Genomic DNA, 21091 nt, shown 5'->3' on the forward strand with positions numbered 1-21091 from the left:
GCTGACCACCAGCTTGGAGGGAGGAAGCTGACCTCAGGTTGGCTGGAATCAAGGGCCTAGAGCTTTAAGGGACTTTTAGGATCATCTAGCTCAGTTCACTCATTTCATACATGAAGAAGCTGAGGTTCGAGGTGGACTCTTTCCCTGGGGCTCATGGAAGTGAAGAGCCCAGGATAGGCGGATGCTCTCCATGTAGACTGCGCCTAAGGAATTGTCTTGCAAGCTTGCTCAGGGAAGCCTCTCAGTTGGAAAGCACTGTTCTGTATCATTGTCAAGATTGCAAGCTTGTGAGCAAATGCACAGCCTCATGCCTCCAGCTGCACACCCTTGGGGTTCATTTGGAAGTAAAACCCAGTGAGGCAGGCTGGGTCCCCACCTCAATGTATCCCTGCCCAACTCACCAACATGAAGAAGCACTTTTTTCTTTTTACTCTTTTTATTTTGCACTATAAAAAAACAACATACAACAACAACGACAACAACAACCAGTAACATACTGCTTTTCTTCACATTCATATGGATTTTAGGAAATTATTGCCTTTTCCCCTGGAGAAATAACCTACAGACAAAAAAAGAAGTAGTACCACATTGAGAAATCTGCAAATCCCAGAAGTCAACAGCTTGAAGACAACCCCCAGGGGCAGGGAGGAAAACATGTGTCACCAGAGACGAGACAAGCACGTGTAAGGACAGCAAGCTGGGGTGACGACCGTTTCAATGCCACTGACCCAGGCAGTAGGTACCCTTTCTCTCCTGGCACCTACTGCCACCACCTCAAAGGGGTGATTTTTGGTCTATGGTCTAAAGAACTCTTCAAATAACACAAGAGTTGCTTTGAGGAGAGGTGCAACGAGAAAGGTTCAAGTATGAGTAAGAATCATGCCGAAGTCCAAAGTCAGGGAAGAACCCACAGCGAAAGGGAAACCAGGCTGTTACCGTCTACTTCACCCAGCTGACTCCACTGGACTCAGGATGGAGTCTCGAAAACATATGAGGGTTCAAATCAGCATATACGCTGTGTTCCCTAAAGCCCTGTAGGGTTACTTTCCCGACTAGATGGTGACCAGATCAGCTTATGCCCTGAAGCAACAGAGACAGATCCCGAGGCTGCCAAAGTTAAAAATGTAAGGTGGAAATTGTGCTTCCTTCAAGGTGAATTGGCTTTGTTACTGCCTTTTCTCCTGGTCTTGCGACTGCTCTCCCCCAAGTTGCTGCAGGTATTTATTGCCTTATGCTTGAAATGAAAAGGCGAACTTTGAGGTGCAAAGGCCGGGCAGTCCTGAGGGCAGGGGTTCTGGAAGTACAGTAGTCAGCACGTGTGTGCTCTTGTAATGGCTTGGCCTTCCTTCGGTCCCGAGAACCTATCCCCGAGATCAGTCTGAAGTTTGTTTGCAAACCTGGTGACCACTCATTGTCCCATCGGGGCAGCAGGACAGAGTGAGGTCTTCAGTATTGCACAGGTATGAAATGTCAATGAGTCAAAATACAAAATCACAGTTGTTCGTGGGGCTGGGCTGGCTCCTCTATCCTGGTTTTAGCAGGATGTGGCTGTGGCCATAGGGCTCCGGCTGAGCTCTGAGACCGTCGAGTGGGTGGGCACTGGTGCCAGCACCGAGGTAGGGAATGTGCAGTACGAACCCTGCACGTCGGGGCTCAGTGTCTGCAAATGGGCTATGAACGAAGGGCCGGCTGCCTCCCCTTGGCAGGAGGGAGCCTGGGGGGTAGGCGTGGAAGGCAAGATCTCAGACTCATACTGCAGGAGCTGGCCCATGAAGCCGAAGTTGGGCGAGATCACACTCCTCCTCTGCTTGATGTAATCGAAGGCGTCTTTTAGGCGGAACTGCTTGGTCTTCATGAGGTAAGCCATGCAGATGGTGGGTGAGCGGGAGATCCCAGCCTCACAGTGGACCAGGACCTTGCCTCCCTCTTCCCTGACACAGTCTGGAAGAAAGGAAAAACAGTGGGAATGAGTTGGGATTGGAACCCAAAGACAATTGGTTTAATTAAAGGAGTTTTAAAAAAAATGACCTAGTTATCAAACAGTCTACCTGCTTAACCGCTATGCTATGTTCCCACATGAGTCTGCTGCCAGTCTTTAATCCCCACTGGTGAGGATAGAGCTTTTGGGGTCTCCCAATGATGTATACTTCCATAGGACCTTTACAACCCTTAGAGCTGCTTCCCAGTTCTTCAGGATTCTTGCACAGGTTCTGCCACTAGAGGCGCTAGACCTGGCATAACCTGCTTCCTGGGGATGCCATCTTAACTTGGGTTCTACGGATAGGATGGGTTTCAAGAGGTCTTTGGAAAAATCCTTGAAATTGAATGTAAGTTTTTACTGGGCATCCACATTTTTCTGAGAGGGTCCCAGGCTCAAAGACTGACTCAGAGAAGCAATTTGTCTCTGGGGGTCTGATTCTAAAGGCGATGACCTAGCCCACATCCTGGTAGAGGCCTTCCAGTCTCCCCGGCCACCCTTGTTTGGCTGTCACAGGGCAGGATGCTTGGCTCAGCCCCAAGGATTCCCACCAACCAAACATACAATAAATAATGCACAGCCACTAATTATAGCCTTGGCTAAGTGACGCTTACTAGACGAAGGATATAAATGGCTCTGGCAAACTCCATCTTGCACAACAATGGGAGTCACTGCTATAAAGCTACCACCATTGGTTAGCATTCGTTAGCCCAATATGACAAAAGGTGGGGTGCCCTCCATTTCTTTTCCACTCCTCCCCCAAAAATGGGCAGAGGTAAAAGGTTAAATATATTTACATACCAAATAAAAACCACAAAAAAGGCTTTCCAATTCCCTCTCTTGCTAGTGGGGAAACAATTACATCACAGGAAGTTAGATATACCTGGTATTATGTAAGGCCACAGCATGCAAAAGCATTTAAGATTTTGAAGGGCAAATAAAAGGTCAGCCCCCTTACCCACCTCCCTCCTCAAGTTCAAGAAGTTTGCAAATGTACCTATAAGATCAAAAAGATCAAGTTTCTGAGGGATCACGGAGGAATCCCATCAGAGTGAAAACCCCAAAGGATACTCCATGGTAGCTCATGAGAGGTGCACCCCATACAGTCTCTGACTCAAAAGGAAGAAGAAAGTCCCTGTAAGTGAGTTCAAAGGGGACTCTTAAGTCCCTAAGACCACAGGGTTGTGACTCCGATTTTCCTTTGCTCCTCCACTGGCCTCCGAGTAGTGTAGCTTTTAATTGGCCCAAAGCCACATCTCAGAAAGCAAAGGGCCTACAATGTGTTGCTTCTGGATCCCACTCCACCCCTCAGGGCTTGCCTTTCATGTGGCCCTCGGAAGGGGTAAGCTGCCTGGTTTGGCCTCGGCCCCTCCTTCCTTCAGCAGGCCAAGGAGTCTGGGGAAAAGCATCCCATGTTCTTTCAGAAAGCTGTGGGTTTGTGCAGTTATGTATATAAACAAACACAATGCACACATAAGATGGGGAGGGAGGTTTCTGGGAAGCAGATGGGGGCGGGTTTCATGATCTCACTGAGTAGCTATCCAGGTAATTAAATAACAGCCTGAGAAGGGCAAGGCATTCCCAGGGACGGGGACAGGGAGAACAAGTTAAGGGTTTCTCACCCTGAACCCATCACTTTGGCTGCCTCTCAGCAACTCCAAAGGACTCAGTTCAGCCTAGAGGCTCAGGGGCCAGGGAGGGCAGGCTTGGCCCTTTGCCTCTGGTGAGTTTCTCATAGGGTTTCCTGTGCAGTAGAAACCATGTGCGAGGAGCCAAGGGGGCCCAGCATGTGGCTGACGGGGTAGGGGACCCTTTAATGGCTCCCTGCACTAAGTAGTATCATTGCTGCACCCAACACCTGCCTTTTCCCTTCCAACATCCGTCAGGGCAAGAAGCAGGAAGAACATTTCTCTGCTTCAACAACTCTGCATGTTTAAAGGGAAAGAAGGAAAGGGGTCAGGACCACAAGGATGGGGAGTGGGTCTCGCAAATTTGAGACCCAACAGTTAGCCTAGCCTCTGAGGGAGAGGGATGGGGAAGAAAAGATATCAGACAAAGAGAACCATCCAGGCTACACTGAGAAGCTGGAATCCCAAGACCCAAAGTCCTCTCCAGGCAGAGGGACCAAAGGTTTCCAGGTCTACACAATGGAGTAAATGATAACTGCCTCACAGAATATACAAAGGATGCAAAAATATGCCAACTTCTCTGTGCATAAAGCACAGGGCTTGAGAAGAGTGCTATCTTCAATCCAAAATTAGCTGAAATGCAAAACAGACTGCCCCCAAAGCAGTTTGCCAAAAACCATGGAAAGCTGCCGGAGCCCCAGGGGCTCAATGCGTAAGTAGTGCTCTCTCATTCCTTCTGTTTGCTTTTAAAAATATCCCAACCTACGTAGAAGCACAGTTTGGGTGGTTTTTCCCTCCCCTGCTTCCTTGATGTGAAGCATCACGCACACATGCACCCCACTTCCTGCCCAGCCAGAAACACTAACAAGAGCGGCAATGAGTCCAGCCATAAAATTATATTAATTCATTTATCTTGCAAATTAAAGCCCCTATTAATAGCAACTCAAATCCTTCCCTCTGCCTTTTTGGTAGATGCATCCCTTCTTGGCTCCAACTTGTGGTGGCTGCACAAACAAGATGCTTTTCTTCTCAGTGAAGGGAGCCCCCATCAGTACATTGAAATCTAAGAACACCTGGGGGGTCCCCAAAACAGCTGAGGGGGAATGGCTGCACCTACCGATGAAGTCTATTGCTTCTTGAAAGTGGGAGCTGATGTCAGCTGTGTGGCTGTCTTCCACAGGGATCCATTTGTAGTGTAGGTGGGTCATGCAGGCCTCGGAGGTACGCCGTGAGACATTCAGCAGGGCCGTGATGTGCAGGTTGGCAAGGAACTCGCACTCGGATGCATGGTAGGCACTTCCAAGGTAGAGGAATGGAAGGATTTCAACCGGGCCGCCCTGGAAGCAGGGGCAAAAGACAACCAGGAAATATTGGATTGGCTGGCTCTTTCGGGAGAGGAGCAAAACAACCCTGACCTAACCTATTTGCTTTAAGGTGGGAGGCTCCCTTTCTGGTTTCCAGGTAGAGAAGGTTCAGAGGCAGGGCAGTTCACGAGTGTGGGTGGAGCCTCCATCCTGGCAAACTCTCTACCTTACATCACTGCCTTGTGACTCAATGACAGCAAATCCCACACAGCCAAGATTTTCATTTTCTTATATATATATCGAAATGGTAGGAAATGCCGGCGGCCTTCCTATGCTGACAAGATGAGAAGCGTGTGTTGTGATGGAAGCCTCAAGAGGCCCGTGTGGAAGTTCTAGCTGCCCTGAGAGTGCCAGGGCAAGCCCTTTAACCTCAGGGGCAGCCTTGGTTTCTTTCTAGATAAAATAGAAAAGGGTTCAACAAGGTGAGCTCCCCTCTTCACAATCCAGACATTGTATATAATGTCTTTCATCAAAACTGGGACATTGTGAACCCTAAGATGCAGCTGGATCTCAGGGAGGTTAAATGGGTTTCCTCCCCTAGCCCCACCCCTCCAAAAAAGTACGCTTCTCCAAAGCGAGAATAGTCACGATCCACCCAGGATCCTCAGGTAAAGAAAAGCTGTTAGGCCGTGAGCAGAGGGGCGTCCTCCACCCCTGCTCTTCTTCAAGTGGGGCTGAGTTTTGGTGAGAGATGCTGACATCCTCAGCCTTTTGGGAGGCCACCCACACAGCAGGTTTCTAGTTAAGGAGGATCCCCATTAGAACCAGAGACCATCTACCCCTGAGGCAAAGCTAAAAAGAACTGCTAGCTAGTCTGGCTCTGGCCATCTCAGCATTTCCAGGGTGGCAGGAAAAGCCATTGTTCCATAATTGGAACAATGGGAGCCCCTGGGGATTTAGAGGGAAAACACTGGTCTAGGGGGACAGTGGCTGTGCCTTTGGGAGCCATTCCTGTATCATCCATCCGCCTCCTGTGTTTCTATTTCCTGTCCTGGAATAAGAGTGGAATGGAAACCTTGGGGCAGACCCACAACAGGGAAAGCGGCAGGGGACGAGGGCCGGCAGCAGGCAATTCTCAAATTACCCTGCATGTGGTGTTTGCTTTTTCTTTCCTGAGAAGTCAGGTGTTTAAAGCAAAGGCAAGTCTGGCCACTTGAAAGAAAGTTATACAGGATTTTACAGACCGTACAATAGTAACAACCAGTATTTTTATTAGCTGGTCCCTGAGCTTAACACTTTAGATGTACCTACATAGATCTCTCATCTCTTTAGTGGCTGGAAAATGCTGACACCACAGGCCTGGGATCCTATCCAATTTCTTCTGGAGCTTAGCCCCACACCCTGAAACCACATTTCTTTCCTTTTTTTGAATCTTCTCTTTAGACTCAAGAGGAAGACACCAAAGGCCTTCAGAAACCCCAAAGGTTAACATGACCTCGCCTGGCTTCTCTCAGTGCAGAAGCGCTACTAAGAAGAAACGCTGGGGGGTTCCCCAGATGAACCCAGGAGACACATCAGGGCCTCCCCGGTCCTTGCTTGGCCAAAGGTCTGCTATGCTTTCACAACATCCTGCAAATTCTCATTTCTCTTTCACTTTCTGAGAAAAGAGGGGGGAAACACCACCCAAACAAACAAACAAAAATAGAAATCCAGCTAAGCCGGATGCCCATGGCTTGAAAGCTAAGGGTTCATCATACACTGTAATTTTAATAAAGGAAAACAAACAAAATAATAACCCTGGCACCTTGCCAAGCTAATAGGCTTCCTCCTGACCAAGGATCCCTTTCAAGGAAAGGCCACCTGGCTGTCCTTGGAAGGTTATCCCCAGGGCAGAGCTCTGCTTGTGGTGGGCAGCTGGCATTTTAGGCAGCGTCTAGAAATCTTCCTTCTTATGATTTGGATGTGTTCTTATTCTGTGGGAAGAACTTGAAAAGATCCTCCTACCAAGTCAGGTGCCTAGAATGGCCTTCTTCCAAAAGAAGGCATGTGGGAAAAAGAACAGGGTCCTGAAAAAAACCAGAACAGGGAGTTAAGAGAAGGAGGTTCTGGGCCTAGTGCTGACATGAACCCTGCTGCAGGATTCTTGACGAAATCAATCATCCCACCAGCCATGACAGTTTTTCCCTCTGTAAAGTGGGAAGGTGGGTTTTGATCTTTGGTTTCTGCAGATTTGAGTCCTCACCTGCTTCTCCCTCATCTTCCTACATCGTAGGTAACCCCATGACCAAGCCTTCCACTTTTCCTTCCTTTAATTAAAGTACAATTCTTTGAACGAAAAGAGAAAACTCATGTTTGCAGACACAAGAAATCCTCTATTATCTCTTGCTCTCCTCTGGTTTCAGAATTTATGGAATTATAAGCATCAAAAACCCTTTGGAAAGGCTGCTTAGCCATCCAAACAGTAGTTTCTCTACAACCCTCCCCCAATGTTCCTCCTGCCCCATCTCAGTTAAAAATACCAACAAGAAACGCCTTGACAGGTACCAGGTTGGTTTGCAGAAACTGCAAAACATGAACAATTACGAAGATCAACGCAGGTAGCCTGAAAGTCAGCTCTGAAACGTCTTCAGAGAAACCTAAACTGATATTTCAAAGCTTCTCTGCACCTCCCAGGCCAGCTAGTATTAATGTATCTTTTCACTTCCCTTTTCCTCCAGAAGCCGTCAAGCATCCTGAGGCTCGTTTGCTCTTGTCAGCTTATTTGCTGGAAGGAAGCCCATTTACTCTTGGATGGAAACTCAAGTTGGCAAGCAACAGAGGCTCTCTAAAGCTAGAAGCCTCTGCCAACTCCCTGATCCGCAAAAGAACCAACCAGCGTGGCTGAGTGGGGAGAGGGGAAGTCACGGTGCTGTGCGGGGACCAGAGCCAAGATGCCACTTCCACGCCATGTACCTGGTCGTAAGCCGGCCTGTAACTGATGTTGAGCACTGGTTTCCCACTTTGACTGATGAGGGCTCTCTCGGTTTCAACCTTCTCTTGTGAAATGGGTTTTACATCCACACAACACTCAGGATATTCTGAGTGGAAAGTCTCATATCCCCCTACAAGAAAAAAGCAAGAGAGATGTAAGCATTGATTTTTCTCAGGCTGTCAGAAAATGCCAAGAATTGATCAATACCCTGAGTGTGGAACAGTCAAAAATATTAAGCTACTATAGATTCTGGTCATCTAAAACAATTGAACCAAAACAAGTAATAGTTTTAGAATAGAAATGGGACACACACACACACACACACACACACACACAAAAGCTATAGTTCAGAGAGGCAATGATTAACTTTTGGTGTCTATCAGAAGCAGCTTAAACTGTGAAAGGGAATATATCTGGCACCTGACAAATATTAAGCAAATCTCTCCAGAAAAGGATAGCTACTTTCTCTCTTGTCTATCTAAAATGCAGGTGTGATTATGCAGAATTTCATTAATTCGTGAAACAGACTCCTAAACTGGTCTGTTTTGCCCTTAGCCCATGAGCTCTAAACTGGATTATAAATCCCCTCTATTCATATGGGAATGGGAGCTAACATGAGGTTTAAACTCAGGGCAATAAAACAGCCCTGCCCTTTCTCTCTCTCCCAAGGTGCTAAGAACACTGCTGACAATCTTCTCTATAGGCCCAATTTAGAGTAATCAATCTAGTTAATAACCTTCCAAACCAAACTGGAGGAATGAGGCCTCTGGAACTTAATTCTCACTCCCTTAAATAAAAACTCTCTCTCCCCTTGATGACCACCTACTCCCCATTTCTATCTCCTTATTACCCTCCCCTGGTGAACTTTCCCCCCCAACCACACACATGCCCTCAAATCAGTAAGTCAACTACTGGCAGGTATGATTCTGTAAAAATCTTTGCTATATTTAAACTTCTCCAAATGGATCATGTAAGGTAAAAACTGCTCTCTGACCAAGTCACAGAAACTTGAGTGTATTAATAACCCTTCTCAGGTCCATACATGTGGTGGGGAAGAATCAAAAGAAAAACTGGCCTCAAAACCTCAGAATGCCAGGTGCCACTGGGGAACAGGCCAGCCTTGCCTGGGGGAACCCTTTGCTTCCAATCCAAAAGGACCTAAGGCACTTCCTAGAGCCTCCAGAAAACCCAGTTCTTTTTCTGGCCCAGAGAATTCACTTGGGTCAAATCATCAATTAAATAAGCATTCTGAGACCATGTGGTTTTTCAAAGAGGTCACCCTTTTAACTTGGTCTTTGGTGTTGTGATACCTCACAATGGACCACATGGTGGCTATTTAAACCCCTGCAGCAGACAAATGGTTAATGGATTACATGGCAGCCTCCAGCTCCCTCCCAGAAGCTGCAGCCAATTCCTAGAATGAGTCATCTTGCCATTACTGCTTCCTCTCAGCTTGCTGGAACTGCCTCCGCCCCCACTTAGCACAACCAAATCTCCCCTGTGGTCACTTCGACAAACAGCCCATTGCCCGCCCCCCCTCCCCAAGCTTCTGGACCTCCACAGTGACCAAGTTCCTGGTCACAATGACAGGCGGTGAGGTAGAATGTGTGGAGGTGTCTGTGGCTTAGTTTCCCCTCCCCCCATAGCCCTAGGCCCCCTTCCTTCCTAGGAAGCAGACAGAATGCCAGACTTAAACTGACCCACAGCTTCCTTGGAAGAGGTGAGAGGTGTCCTCAATCAGTAGATCACTTCCTGTGCTTGGGCCTCAACATCCTGAGTTGCAGGAGACAAACTGAGTGTCAGGGGATGGGAATCTGAAGCAAGAGTGGCCCAGTCCCCAGTCCTCTCAAACTTTAGAATGAGGCTTGGAAAAGAGAAGCCTGAAGGCCACCCCATCTCTTGGCTTTAAATAGAGTGCTTAAGAGCCGACTCCCAGGAGGACAGACAGGAGGAGCGGGTGTGGGCTGGGTCCTGCCTGCCTGTTGACAAAATAAGGCAGGCAGACAAAGAGTCTTAGTGTCGTTGAGGAACAGATAAACAGTGCCCTGCCTCTTCAAGTTGGGGTCAGGACAAGTCCTTCAGATTAGATGGTCTCTGTCTTTCACCCACTCCCATCTGAGGGGTGGAGAGGCGAAACATTCCTCTCTGGTGCCTCACTTGAGTTGCAAGAGCCATGGCAATTCTTCTGACTGCTTCAACGCTCTTTTGAGTGATTCTGCTTTCGATCAGCACCACACTGCCAGAGGAGCAGACAAAGTGCAAGGACACTATATAAATACCCACTGACAATTCCATTCAGTTATCGTCTCGTTTTAGTGGGTTTTTTAGGGGGTGGGGGAAACATTGAGGGAAGTGTAAAAGGCACTGTTCCCACGATCTGAGATGCCACCAGATTAAAAACCTGAACTTTTATCTGGACATGAGTTAAAGAAATAATGTTCTTTGGCAACAACTTAAAAGTTTAGTACTGTTATAAAGGTAAGTACCAAGCAATTTCTTCCTGAAATTTAAAAGGGACATAACTTTCGCCCTGACAATCTCATAATTTTACTGAAAGATAGTGCACATGCAAAAGTATTTGGACAAATACTCTCCCACATTGCTTCAAGTAGTAAGGCTGGAAGCAACCTACTTACTGGCTATCACCAGGGGACGGGTTTAAAAGTGAATCGGACATGTATGCTCTGATACGGACAAATCTCTCAAGACCTAGTTAGGTGAAAGAGGCACGAACAGGAACTATACACAATCATTCTATTTTTAAGATACTCATGGAAAATTAATTTATCTAAAGACGAACAAGAAATAGTTGACCATTGTCTAGGGGGAGTGGAACTGGGTCCTAGGATGTACAGAATATGCACTTTTCATAGTACAGCCTTTATGCTTTATGTTACTTTCATTTAAAAAATTTAAACATTAATCTTCCTGGGATGTGATTCTACAGAGCTGCCTACTTCCTGTGACAATAACTTCTAAACTGCTAGCATAGCCCCCTTGGAGAGGGGTGGGGAGCAGAATAGGACTAAGAGGGGTTTCCTGGAACATATCTTTCATGCTACTGGAGAGGCAGAAGCTTTTCCTGTACTAAGAACAGGAGACCAAAAAAAAAAAAAAAAAAAATCAGGAAGACAAAGAAATCAGGGGCCAACCTCTGCAGAGCTTGGAGGGCATGTTTCCATTCCCTAGGGGCTGAGGCTGGATAGAGGGGAAAGATTATCATCTTCTGCCCGTTGTTTCTCTAACAGGAATCAACAGGGGACAGTCTGCAAGAGGTGCTAATAGAGATGGGAGCTGCCTGTGTGCCTCTGGTATCTCCTGGCCTGGAGTGTGTAAAACTCCCCAAGTTGCACGGTTTTAAACAGCGCCCTCACTCTCTCAGCTCACTGCATCTGAGTTCTGAACCGAATCAGTGTTACATCTGGAGGTGTCTACACCAGAGTTGCCAGGGCCCTGGGGCACTACCTGGGTTGAGTCCTTATCTCTGTACAGCAGGCTAAATCTTCATAAGGTTACAAAGGACTCAAATACAAGGCGGAAGCAGTCATGGAAAGTAACCCAGAAATTTAAGTGTCAATCACCCACCCACCACCACCACCAAAATCATCTCCCCTAGCAGGTGTAAGGGGCAGACTGGTGACGCAGCTTCTGGGGGGGGGGTCCTCAAACCAAAGGCGACGCAATTCCCTTTACAACCATCCTGTGGCACCTCTCCTAAATCCTGGTTCCCTAGCCAGCACGCCTCCCACCCAGACAGCGGCCGGCCGGGTTTGGCCCGGGACTCCTCCAGGGGGTGATCCCGGGGCGGGGGAGAGGAGGTGAAAAGGGTGGGAAGGCTGTCAGCTCCAAACTGAGCAAGAGAAAGGCCTAGGAGGGGAGAAGGGGAAGCCAAGGAACAATAAAAAGCAATAAAACGAAATGGAAAGGAAGGGGAGGGACTCGCCAGGGTCAAAAAGGCAAGAGGGTCGAAGAAGACACAGCCTAACGTATGTTAATTGTCCAGGCGGGAGGCAGGGGGCACCGCGGCGCCACGCTCCTTGGGGCTGGGGGGGGGGGTAAGGTCGCGACCTGCTGATCCCGCCAGATCTATCAGGACGGCTCAGAGAGCAGGCCCCAGCGAGAGCGGTGAAACCCGCGCCAGGAAACGGGACCCGAGCCCAGCACAAGCCGACGGCCCCCACCTCCCCAGCTGCTAAGAAGCAGCGCCCCCAGCTGCGTAAGCAGTCCCACCCACCCCGCCGACAGGCTGTCGGCGCTTTCGAGGAACCGGTGGGGAGGGGGAAGCTGTGAGTGCTGACACTGGCAGTGCCCTCCCTAGCGCACGTCAAGCCCCAGGATGCAGACCCAGCGGAGAACTTCCCGGGTTCCAGGGTCGAAGAAGGGGTCCGGCGCCAGAAGGGTATCCCAGAGCCCAGGGCCGTCCCGGCGTGGAGGCGGAGAGGGTGACAGGGGACCGCCGCCCCGAAGCGCTCACCTTTGAGGAAGTAGACCCGCGGGCCGGCGGGCAGACAGGCGAGCAGCGAGGTAAGCACGACGCGTGCGGCGCTCTCCTCGCGCAGCTTCTGCCAGTGGCGGCTGCCCTGGTCCAGCACGACCACGGCCGCCACGCCGCCGCCGCCCTCCTGCAGCAGCCGCGCGCGCGCCGCCTCGTCGGGCAGCACGTAGCGCGCCGACACCGTGCCGCCACGGGCCCGCCGCAGCACCACCGAATTGAGGTTGACGTTGAGCGAGCCGCGCACGCTCGAGGCGGCGAAGGCCAGGTAGGGCCGGCAGTCGAGCACCACACAGCGCGCCGCCGCCTCCTTGCGGAGCATCTTGCGCAGCTGGCGCCCGTCGAGAGACGTGACCTTCATGCCGCCACCGCCGCCCAGCGGCCCCGCGCCGCGCGCCCCGCAGGTGCCCACAGCCAGGGTGCCCGCGGCGAGGCCCGGGAGGGCGACCCGCGGGGATGCGGTCGGCCCACCGAGTCTGGCGCCGGAGCGGCCGCTCAACTCTTCTTTCCCGCCCCGCACGCTAGGCGCCCGGCCCGGCCACTCGCCGCCCCAGAAGCCGGGGATTCCGCCAGCAGCGCCGCGTTTTATGTGAATGAGTGTGCGGCCCGTGACGTGGCTGCCCATATAAGGCCGAATATGGGTATTTCCCCGCCCCTTCTGGCTGTGGCCACGCCCCCGGAGAGCGGGACGCGCGGGGCCGGCGCTGAGCGTTAGTCAGCCGGGGAAAGAGGAAGTGGCTGGCGCCTGCCTGCGCTCTCTGCGGCATTGAGCAGAGACACTCACTCGCGCATCACCCGGGGCTGCCAGTGGGGGTGTCAGGAACACCACGAAGCCGAGGTGACCCACGCTGTGCGGGAAGAGGAGGAAGCGGAGGAGGCAGAGCCGGCGCCGCACCATCGCCCTTTGAGTTTCATAGACGTAGGTTCAGAACCTGCTGGGGGCTGTGACAGGCACCGCGGTAGGCAAAGCAAGGGGCGCCCTCGGCCAGTGCCCCCTGATGAATCAGAAGTACATTTCGAGCCTTACCGGTCTTTACGCGGGAAATGAGATGATAGCTGGGATTTGCTTCAAGGGCTGGGCTGTACATGACTCGAGATTGGATTCGTGTTGGTAATCGTTGAAGTGATGGATACTTGGGGGTTCTTTACCTTTCTTTATGTTTTGAAATTTTCCATAATAAAAGTACCCAAAAGTAAAGATGGTGAGAAAAGAGCAGCAATTAATCCCCACAAATGGATCCTGCACCTTGGGTGGTCTTTTTCTCTGTCACCCTCCCAATAATAATTAGAATATTTGTGTTTTAAGGGACGGTTTTCTGGCCCCAGGAAAATCTGTCATGAAATCAGCTGCAGCATCGACATGCATGGTTGATGGTGCTCAGCCCAGCCAACTGTCCAGGTGGCTTCTGGATTTGGGGGATTATCTGTGGATCAAGTATAATCCCAGGCTGTCTGCCCCCACCAGTCCCCAGCAGCTTCAGGCATCCTATCCCGTCTTCGGGAACTGGACACGATTCACTCATTCAGCAAGTACTTATTAAGGGTCGGCTCTGTGCCCTGTTAGCTGCAGGGACATGTGTGACGGAAACATGCTTCTCCCCTCAAACTCAAGACCTACTATTTTATTGTGAGCCTGAGGGAAGAAGCCTGCCTCCACTAGGGAGGGGCTTGTTGACTATTGACGGAGGGGAATGAGATTTTTAAAGGGAAGCAGAAATCAAATTCTAAAATCAAATGCAATGAAATCGGATACCATATAGCTGGCATTGCCTCTGGGTCTCAGTTGCCTTCAGTCAGGGGCGCTGGCCTCACCCTGCCAGTGGAGTCTTAATGAAGAAGTGATGTAGGGGTTTTCTTCCTCTCTGGGGTTATCTGTGCCCACTTTCCCTGCAATCTGTTCCTCCTCCAGTGTCACCATACACTTGCAGACATTTCAGCCTAGAACCACACATGTGTGGCGCACCCACATGGCCAGTGAGCAGGACACACTGCACCAGCTGCCCCCCAGTCCAGAGAGGAGGTTGGATCTCTTTAAGGTCCTGTAGTCAGCGTGGAGGAGCATCCAGCGTGGAGGTGTGTGCCATGGGGTAGGGGTGGGGCCCTGGAGAAACCCCCACCCCACCAAAGCAAAGGAGAGCTGAGGTGAACTGCAATGAACAAATGGAGGTGAGCCAGGCCCTGGAGAGGGAAAGGGGAGGGCATTCCAGGCAGAGAGAACTGCTTGAGGTAGAGGAAAAAACAATAACCCAGCATGGTATGTGCTGGAGGTACGTGGGAGACTAAGGCATTTCTGGTATTTATTAGAAAATTAAGCAGGATCAAGCGACAGAGGGACTTGTGTGCCATTTAAGGCATTTGGATCTTCTCCTTTGGCTGAGCAGTCCTGGATGAGGGCTGTTACTCAGTGACCTGGTCAGGTGAGCACTCAGGGGCCTCCCTGAAGTGGCACTGTGAAGGATGGATGTTTTATTTGAGAATAGGGGGAGCGGTCCAGGCCGGAGTCAGGGAGACAGATAGGAGGCTTTTCTGGGTAATCCAGGCCTGAGCTGATAAGGGCCTGCAGGAACTTGGCAGTGATAGCAGGCCACACAGATGGGAGAGACATTCAGGAAGTAAATTGCCGGAAGGGTTGGGATGGGGAGAGAGGAGTAGAGGTTGATTGAGTGATTGGTGACACCTTTAGACAGGGACCCTACAGAAACAGGTCTGGGTAGGGAGCAGGAGGAGGGGGCAGGGGTGAAATTTAAACATACTGATAAGTAGAAATTGATCATGGGCTGCCCAAGGGGATAGTGCTAGAGTGGCCTGACCAGCAGTGTAGGAAGGTCAGCCGGATTGCTCTGTCACTTCCCATGCCCAACAGATCACCAAGTCCCAGGACTCTGCCTTCCAGATCTCTTTTCTAACCTGCCCTTTCTAGCCCCGTGGACCCAAGCCAGCTTCGTGGGCGTGTGACCTGTATAGCTGCACAAGGCCATACTTAGAAGGGCACCAGACTTGGCTTAATGCTCTGCTCTCTTGAAATTCTTAATAATTTTTGGACAAGGGACCGTGAATTTTCCTTTTGCACTGGGCCCTACAAATTATGGAGCAGGTCCTGCCCATGGCTGTAGTAAAAGGGCCCCATTAATCCCTCCGCCCCAGACTGGGCCCTACAGCAGCATCCTGTTTCCCAATCTCCAAGCCCTCTCCTTGCTCTCTTGTCCTCTGCAATGTGATCTTTTCAAGCTTAGATCAGAGCGTAGAGCCCACCTGCTCTGCTCAAAAACGCTTGGTGACACCTACGCACTGTCTGATAAAATCCACATTCCTTAGTGGAACACCAGGGTCCTTGTTCTGGCCAATTGGCCATAACCCACCTCTAGCCTTGCTTCTCTCCTTCCTTCCCCTGACCCCCAGCCCCAGGCTCCAGCGACACAAAACTGTCTGTTTTCTAAACTTGCCCAGTATTTTGCTGCCGCCACTCTTTCCCACAGGACTTGAGTGCCTTCCCCCATTCCTTTGTGTAGGAATCCTTCTCCACCTTCACACACCAGCTCCAGAGCTACTGTTGCACCTCCCAGAAGCTGACCCCTTAATCCCTCAGCCTGTTAACCCGTCCCCCTCCTGGGGGTTCTCACTCTTGTGCAGTTTTCCCCTCCCCCAACCTGACACGTGAGTGTTATCTGTCCTGTCATTAGCCTGAAGGCTCCCAGGCCACACTCAGGACTTATCCCACCATCTGTGACTCCGTCATAACACCCAGCACATGGCAGGAGCTCAGTCAACGTTGGTGGAAAGGAATCCAGTGCTTGTTGAGACTTGAAAGCAGCTGGCTTTTTAGGAGGCACCTGGGGGGAAAGTTGGCCATAGCATAAATCAGGGTTTTAGACCCTGGGTCAGGAGGCAAGATGGGAAGCTGTGGGTGCACAGTCCTACTCAGATCAGGACTAGAATTCATAGGCCACAGGCCTAGGAGGAGGAGGAGGAGGAGGGTGTCTGAGACTGGAGTTGTGTAAACGATCATGCTTGCCCCTCTACAGCTTTGGAATGGGAGTTGGAGGTGGGTTCAGGGAAAAAAGCAGACTTTAAATGAACAATATGAACCTATGAGTCAGGACCTTGTTCTAGTCGTCATTCTCTCCCCTCTGCCAGTTCTACTCAGAATGGGGCAAGAAGATTTTTATGTTTCCTGACCCTCATGTGACTGGTCATCCTAACCCTCACCTGATTCACCATTGTGATTTGGTGTTCTTACCCATTGGAGGGTTGTGGTGCCCCTTCTAAAAAAGTGTGGGCCTGTTTCTTGGAAAACTGCACATACAGCATTTAGTTTCCAACGTTAGAGACTTTCAGGGACCTGGGAATTCCTTTGTCTGTCCATGCTCATCACAGCCCTGCCTCCCCCATCTACTCATAAAGTGGGGCCAGGTGGTCTGTGGAGGTGGATCAGAGAGTGCTCCAAAATGCCAGGCAGGGGCCCAGAGCCATCCCAAAGCCAACCCAAGGGTCCTCTAGCAGCCCCAGCCCTCGGATGCATTTTGCCACCTCTCTTCATCCACTTGTTTGCTTCTCATTATCAAAGTAGCACATGTTCATTGTTGAAAATGTGGAAACAGCAGAGGAGTGAAAATAATCTCTGTGAGCTCTACTTTCTTTGGCATTAAGATCCCCAATCAAGACTGCTATTGGGTCTGGACCCAAGACTTGCTTCCCACCATCTTGGTAAAAGGAAAGAGCCCTGGATTAGGAGTCAAAGATCGGGATTCCTGTCCAGCCTCTGCTTGACCAGCTCCTGTTGTTTACCTAATATTTGTAGAGTACCTTTTGTGTGTACTGGAGTTTTTCTCCCCATGACCCTCCCTTCTCCCTTGCCCCCAGGATCTTAGAGTGGAGTGAATACAATGTTCTCTCAGGAGCACAGGCAGCACTTGGCTGTGTGGCTGTTGAGAATCACTCACCCCTTGGTTTCCTGCCATGGTTTCCTCTTCTATAAAAGAGGGACATCAGTGCCTATCTGCTAATTGTGAGTGGCAATGACGTAATGTACATAAAGCTCTAGCGTGATGCAAGCGTAAGGTATTTGTATGGTTGTTGTTGCTAATAGTATTATCCATCAGCAAAGCACTTACTTACTCAGTCAAATCCTCATGCACTGGTACATTCAGTTTCTTCTGTAAAATGGGAATGAAAATAGGACTTAGCTCATAGGTTACTGTCACGATGAGTGGGTTAATACACAAAAAGTATTTAGATTAGTGCCTGGTGCATATTAAGAACTCAATAATAAATTAGGAGTTTGGGATTAACAGATACACATTATTATATATAAAACAGATAAACAACAAGGACCTACTATATAGCATAGGGCACTGTATTGAATATCTTGTGATAACCTCTAATGAAAAAGAATCTGAAAAAGAATATATACTATATATTATATATAAAGAATATATATTATATATAGAATAAATATATTACATATACATTTAATATATCAGAATCACTTTGCTGTACACCTGAAAGTAACGCAACATTGTAAATCAGCTATACTGCAGTTGAAAACAAAAGAGAACTCAGTAAATGTCAACTAGTTGAACAGACTGTAGTGTTTGTGCCAGCCAAGAAAAGACTTTTCTAATAGCACAAGAAAAAAAAAAAAGATGGGGGTAGGCTTGGCAGGGAAGAAGGAGTTACTTGCTGTCTAATTCAGCTGGCAGTGAAAGAAAGAATTATTAGAAGCCTGTGAACTTGTTCTTCTGAAGGCTTACTGAGTACAAGGACATATTTGAAAAGTAAAATCCTCAGACCCACTTATGGTGAGCTAGGAGCGACAAGAAGCCATCCACACAATAAAAAATGCTCAACCTGGTGGTTTTGATATTGAGACCTGAAGAAATTTTACAGAAGAGAGATCAACAATGGCTGGAGCACTAGAGCAGGCGAGCCTGGGAGAGGAGTTTAGGTTTGATAAACAACCCCTCCAATTCTCAGGGCAAGGACTTTGGAGTGTGACGTTTAAGTCCCTGGCCCGCCAGTTACTGATTGTGTGACCTTGGGCAAGTTGCTTCACCTCTCTAAGCCACGGTTCTCTCATCTGGAAAAAGAAAGAGGGGGTGGTGGTGGATAATAATAGTACCTACCTCATAGGGCTGATGAGAAGATTAAATGAAGTACCTACAGAAAGCCCTTCTCTGCGTGCCTGGAGCGTGGTGAGGGCTCTGTGTGAGCCAGTTTTTCTCTTTATGAAAAGTCACCGGCAGCACCGAAGCACAGAATCTTGGCAGTGAGGAACTGTAATTCTATCTTGAAATTTTCCAGAGAGGGAGCTTACTGCCTCATGAGGCATTTTTGAATGAGGCCAAAAAAGGAAACAAGCATATCCTGGGATTTTTATGAGGTGCCAGGTATGCCCTGGGCACTTCACTTCATTCTCACAACCACCCTATGATGGCAGTACCATTGTCCCCATTTTATAGCTGACCAAGTTCACAGAGCTGAAGCTGAGTCCCCTGTATCTTCTACTCTTTACTAGAGAAATATAGTATAAATCTAGATCCTATTTGAAATATTTGAAGATGGTCACCTTGTCCCTCTTCTATCTTTTCTAAGGTAACAGTCCTTGTTCCTTACCATAGCTGTTTTCTGGACTCCTGGGAGACTTATTTTTTTATTTGCCAGAACTCTTTACTTGTGATCCCTGAAGTGAAACTGGCGTACAGCAGAGAATGTCTGTTTACTCAAAGTTCAAAGAAGAGTTGCTGTTAAGGGCCCTGGACACCGTTAGAGAAAGGAAGAGATGGAAGAGAGCAAACACTTCAAAGCAAAGATGCAGTTTTTCCCCTCCACTGAGGAACCACAGACTATTCCTGAAGGATGGGAGAGGGATTTTATCCCCCATTTCTAGCCTCCCCCATGCAACATTTCAAGTGTGATCAGGATGGGTGGGGGGCATCCTAGAAAGCTACAGGAAGTGGGCTAGGGGTGGGAGGAGGTTAGAAGGAGCAAGTCTGTGGTCTCTCCAGCTTTGCCATAGAGATGCTGGCTAGAAAGATAAATGGGTGGTACAACTTGGTCTTTTTTTTTTTTTTTTAATGAGGCGTGTGTGCCCTTGAGTGAGCATCATATTTGCTCCATACTAAGACCTTGGGGACAAGGAGGATGGGAAGGCCATAATGAGAGAACCACCTGTACATGAAATATCAACAACCTCTGGGTAGAGCTCTCTCTGGCTGCTGGTTTCCCCCTGACCCCCACCCCTCCACCGTGTAGTGTGGTGTCTGGGGATGTTTCCCAGACTCCAGTCTTTTACCACCTTCATGAATTTTACAATATCTGAGTACCACCTCCTCTGTCATTCCTGAAAATGATTTTACAGAGACTCATAAAACAAAACAAAACCCGTGTTTGTCTTAAGCAGTAGTCTCTGAGGTTTAATAATCTAATTCTATTTTTCTGTGGTAGAAATTAAAATATATGACAATTCAAATGGGGCGCTTTCATCTGTATACCACCAACAGTTGCCTCTCCTGCCACCAGGATGCCACCCTGTGCTTGGAGAAACAGTGATTCGGTTCTGGAGTAAAGGAGACCAGCCAGCATTGGGCCCAGACTCTGAAAGTGGCCAGCAGTTGTAGCCTTGTACAAATGGCTTAAACTCTTCCAAGCTACAGTTTCTTCTTGAGTAAAGTTAGGATAATTAGCAAGCTGTAAAGTAGAAACAAAATAATAGACTTAAAAGTACCTTGTAAACTGCTTGAGATATTCCTTTTATCTCTAACTTCCTTGCTCCTGGGGAAGGTGGGGTCTGGAATCCTACCCCACCTGGCCTAGAACTAGTAGAAAAACATTCCTAAACCTGAAGACTTCAGAGCAAGGGCTCTGCCTAAGGTTCTACCAGCACTCCACCCTTGACCTGCTGTGGGACACTGTGGGAGTCACTACCCGCCTCTGTGCATCTGTTACCTGTCTTGAAAGTGGGATGAGTTATAGCTATGGCGGTGCTTCTCAAACTTGACTGCATCAAATCACCTAGGAGCCTGTTGAAATGCAAATTCTCTTCCTGGAGCTGGAGATTTGCATTTCCAACAAGCTCCCAGGTGATGCAGATGCTGCTGGTCCACAGACCACACTTTGAGTAGCAAGGAGTTATAGTACTTAACTCCTACAGGTCTTGAAAGGCTTATAATTAGACAATACATCCTAAACATTTAGCCCTGTGCTTCCTTCAGGAACTTATCCAATAGGTGGTACCATTACTGTCAATATTATAGTGATTATGGTGTATAGTGTATATGGTGGGTATGGGTGAGTTGAGATGTAACCCCAGATAGAGCAGAGGATGATAAGAATTGTCATACCTGTGGGGTTTGGAAAGAACAATATACCAGGAGTCAGGAGACCCAGGTTCAAGTCCTAGCTTTATAACTCATGCCATAGCTGTGTGAGTTTGGGCAGATCTCTTGACCTTTCTGAGCCTCAGTTTCCCTCTCCAAAAAGGGTCAGAGTTGAATTAGATGGTGTCTAAGGATTCTCTCAGCTTTAAATCCAAACTTGAGGCCAGTAATCTCTGCACCACCCCCACCGCCAGAGGACACCTAACAGGCCTGACCTTGGCCATAACCTTAAGCCACATTTGTTCCAGGGATGGGACTGCTCTGAGCCTGCCCTGACTGCTGGGAGGATGAATAACTGGACCTGGTGCCCTCGGCTTTCGTTGAGCCCTGGGTGACATACCCC

At 49.0% G+C, this 21091-nt stretch overlaps 1 protein-coding gene across 1 annotated transcript; it reads right to left on the bottom strand.

The window, feature by feature from the left end:
• Nucleotides 1-417: 417 nt before the first annotated feature.
• DUSP5 (dual specificity phosphatase 5) lies at nucleotides 418-13004 on the bottom strand. Its single transcript, XM_032490955.1, has 4 exons — nucleotides 12356-13004; nucleotides 7863-8011; nucleotides 4724-4943; nucleotides 418-1941 (listed from the first exon to the last, which is right to left on the bottom strand). The coding sequence occupies exons 1-4, from the start codon at nucleotides 12996-12998 to the stop codon at nucleotides 1535-1537; spliced, it is 1419 nt and encodes a 472-aa protein (XP_032346846.1). The 5' UTR covers nucleotides 12999-13004; the 3' UTR covers nucleotides 418-1534.
• Between the last annotated feature and the right edge of the window lie 8087 nt (nucleotides 13005-21091).

This window comes from Camelus ferus, chromosome 11 (assembly GCF_009834535.1).
Source record: "Camelus ferus isolate YT-003-E chromosome 11, BCGSAC_Cfer_1.0, whole genome shotgun sequence".
In the NCBI taxonomy this organism is placed as follows: Eukaryota; Metazoa; Chordata; class Mammalia; order Artiodactyla; family Camelidae; genus Camelus; species Camelus ferus.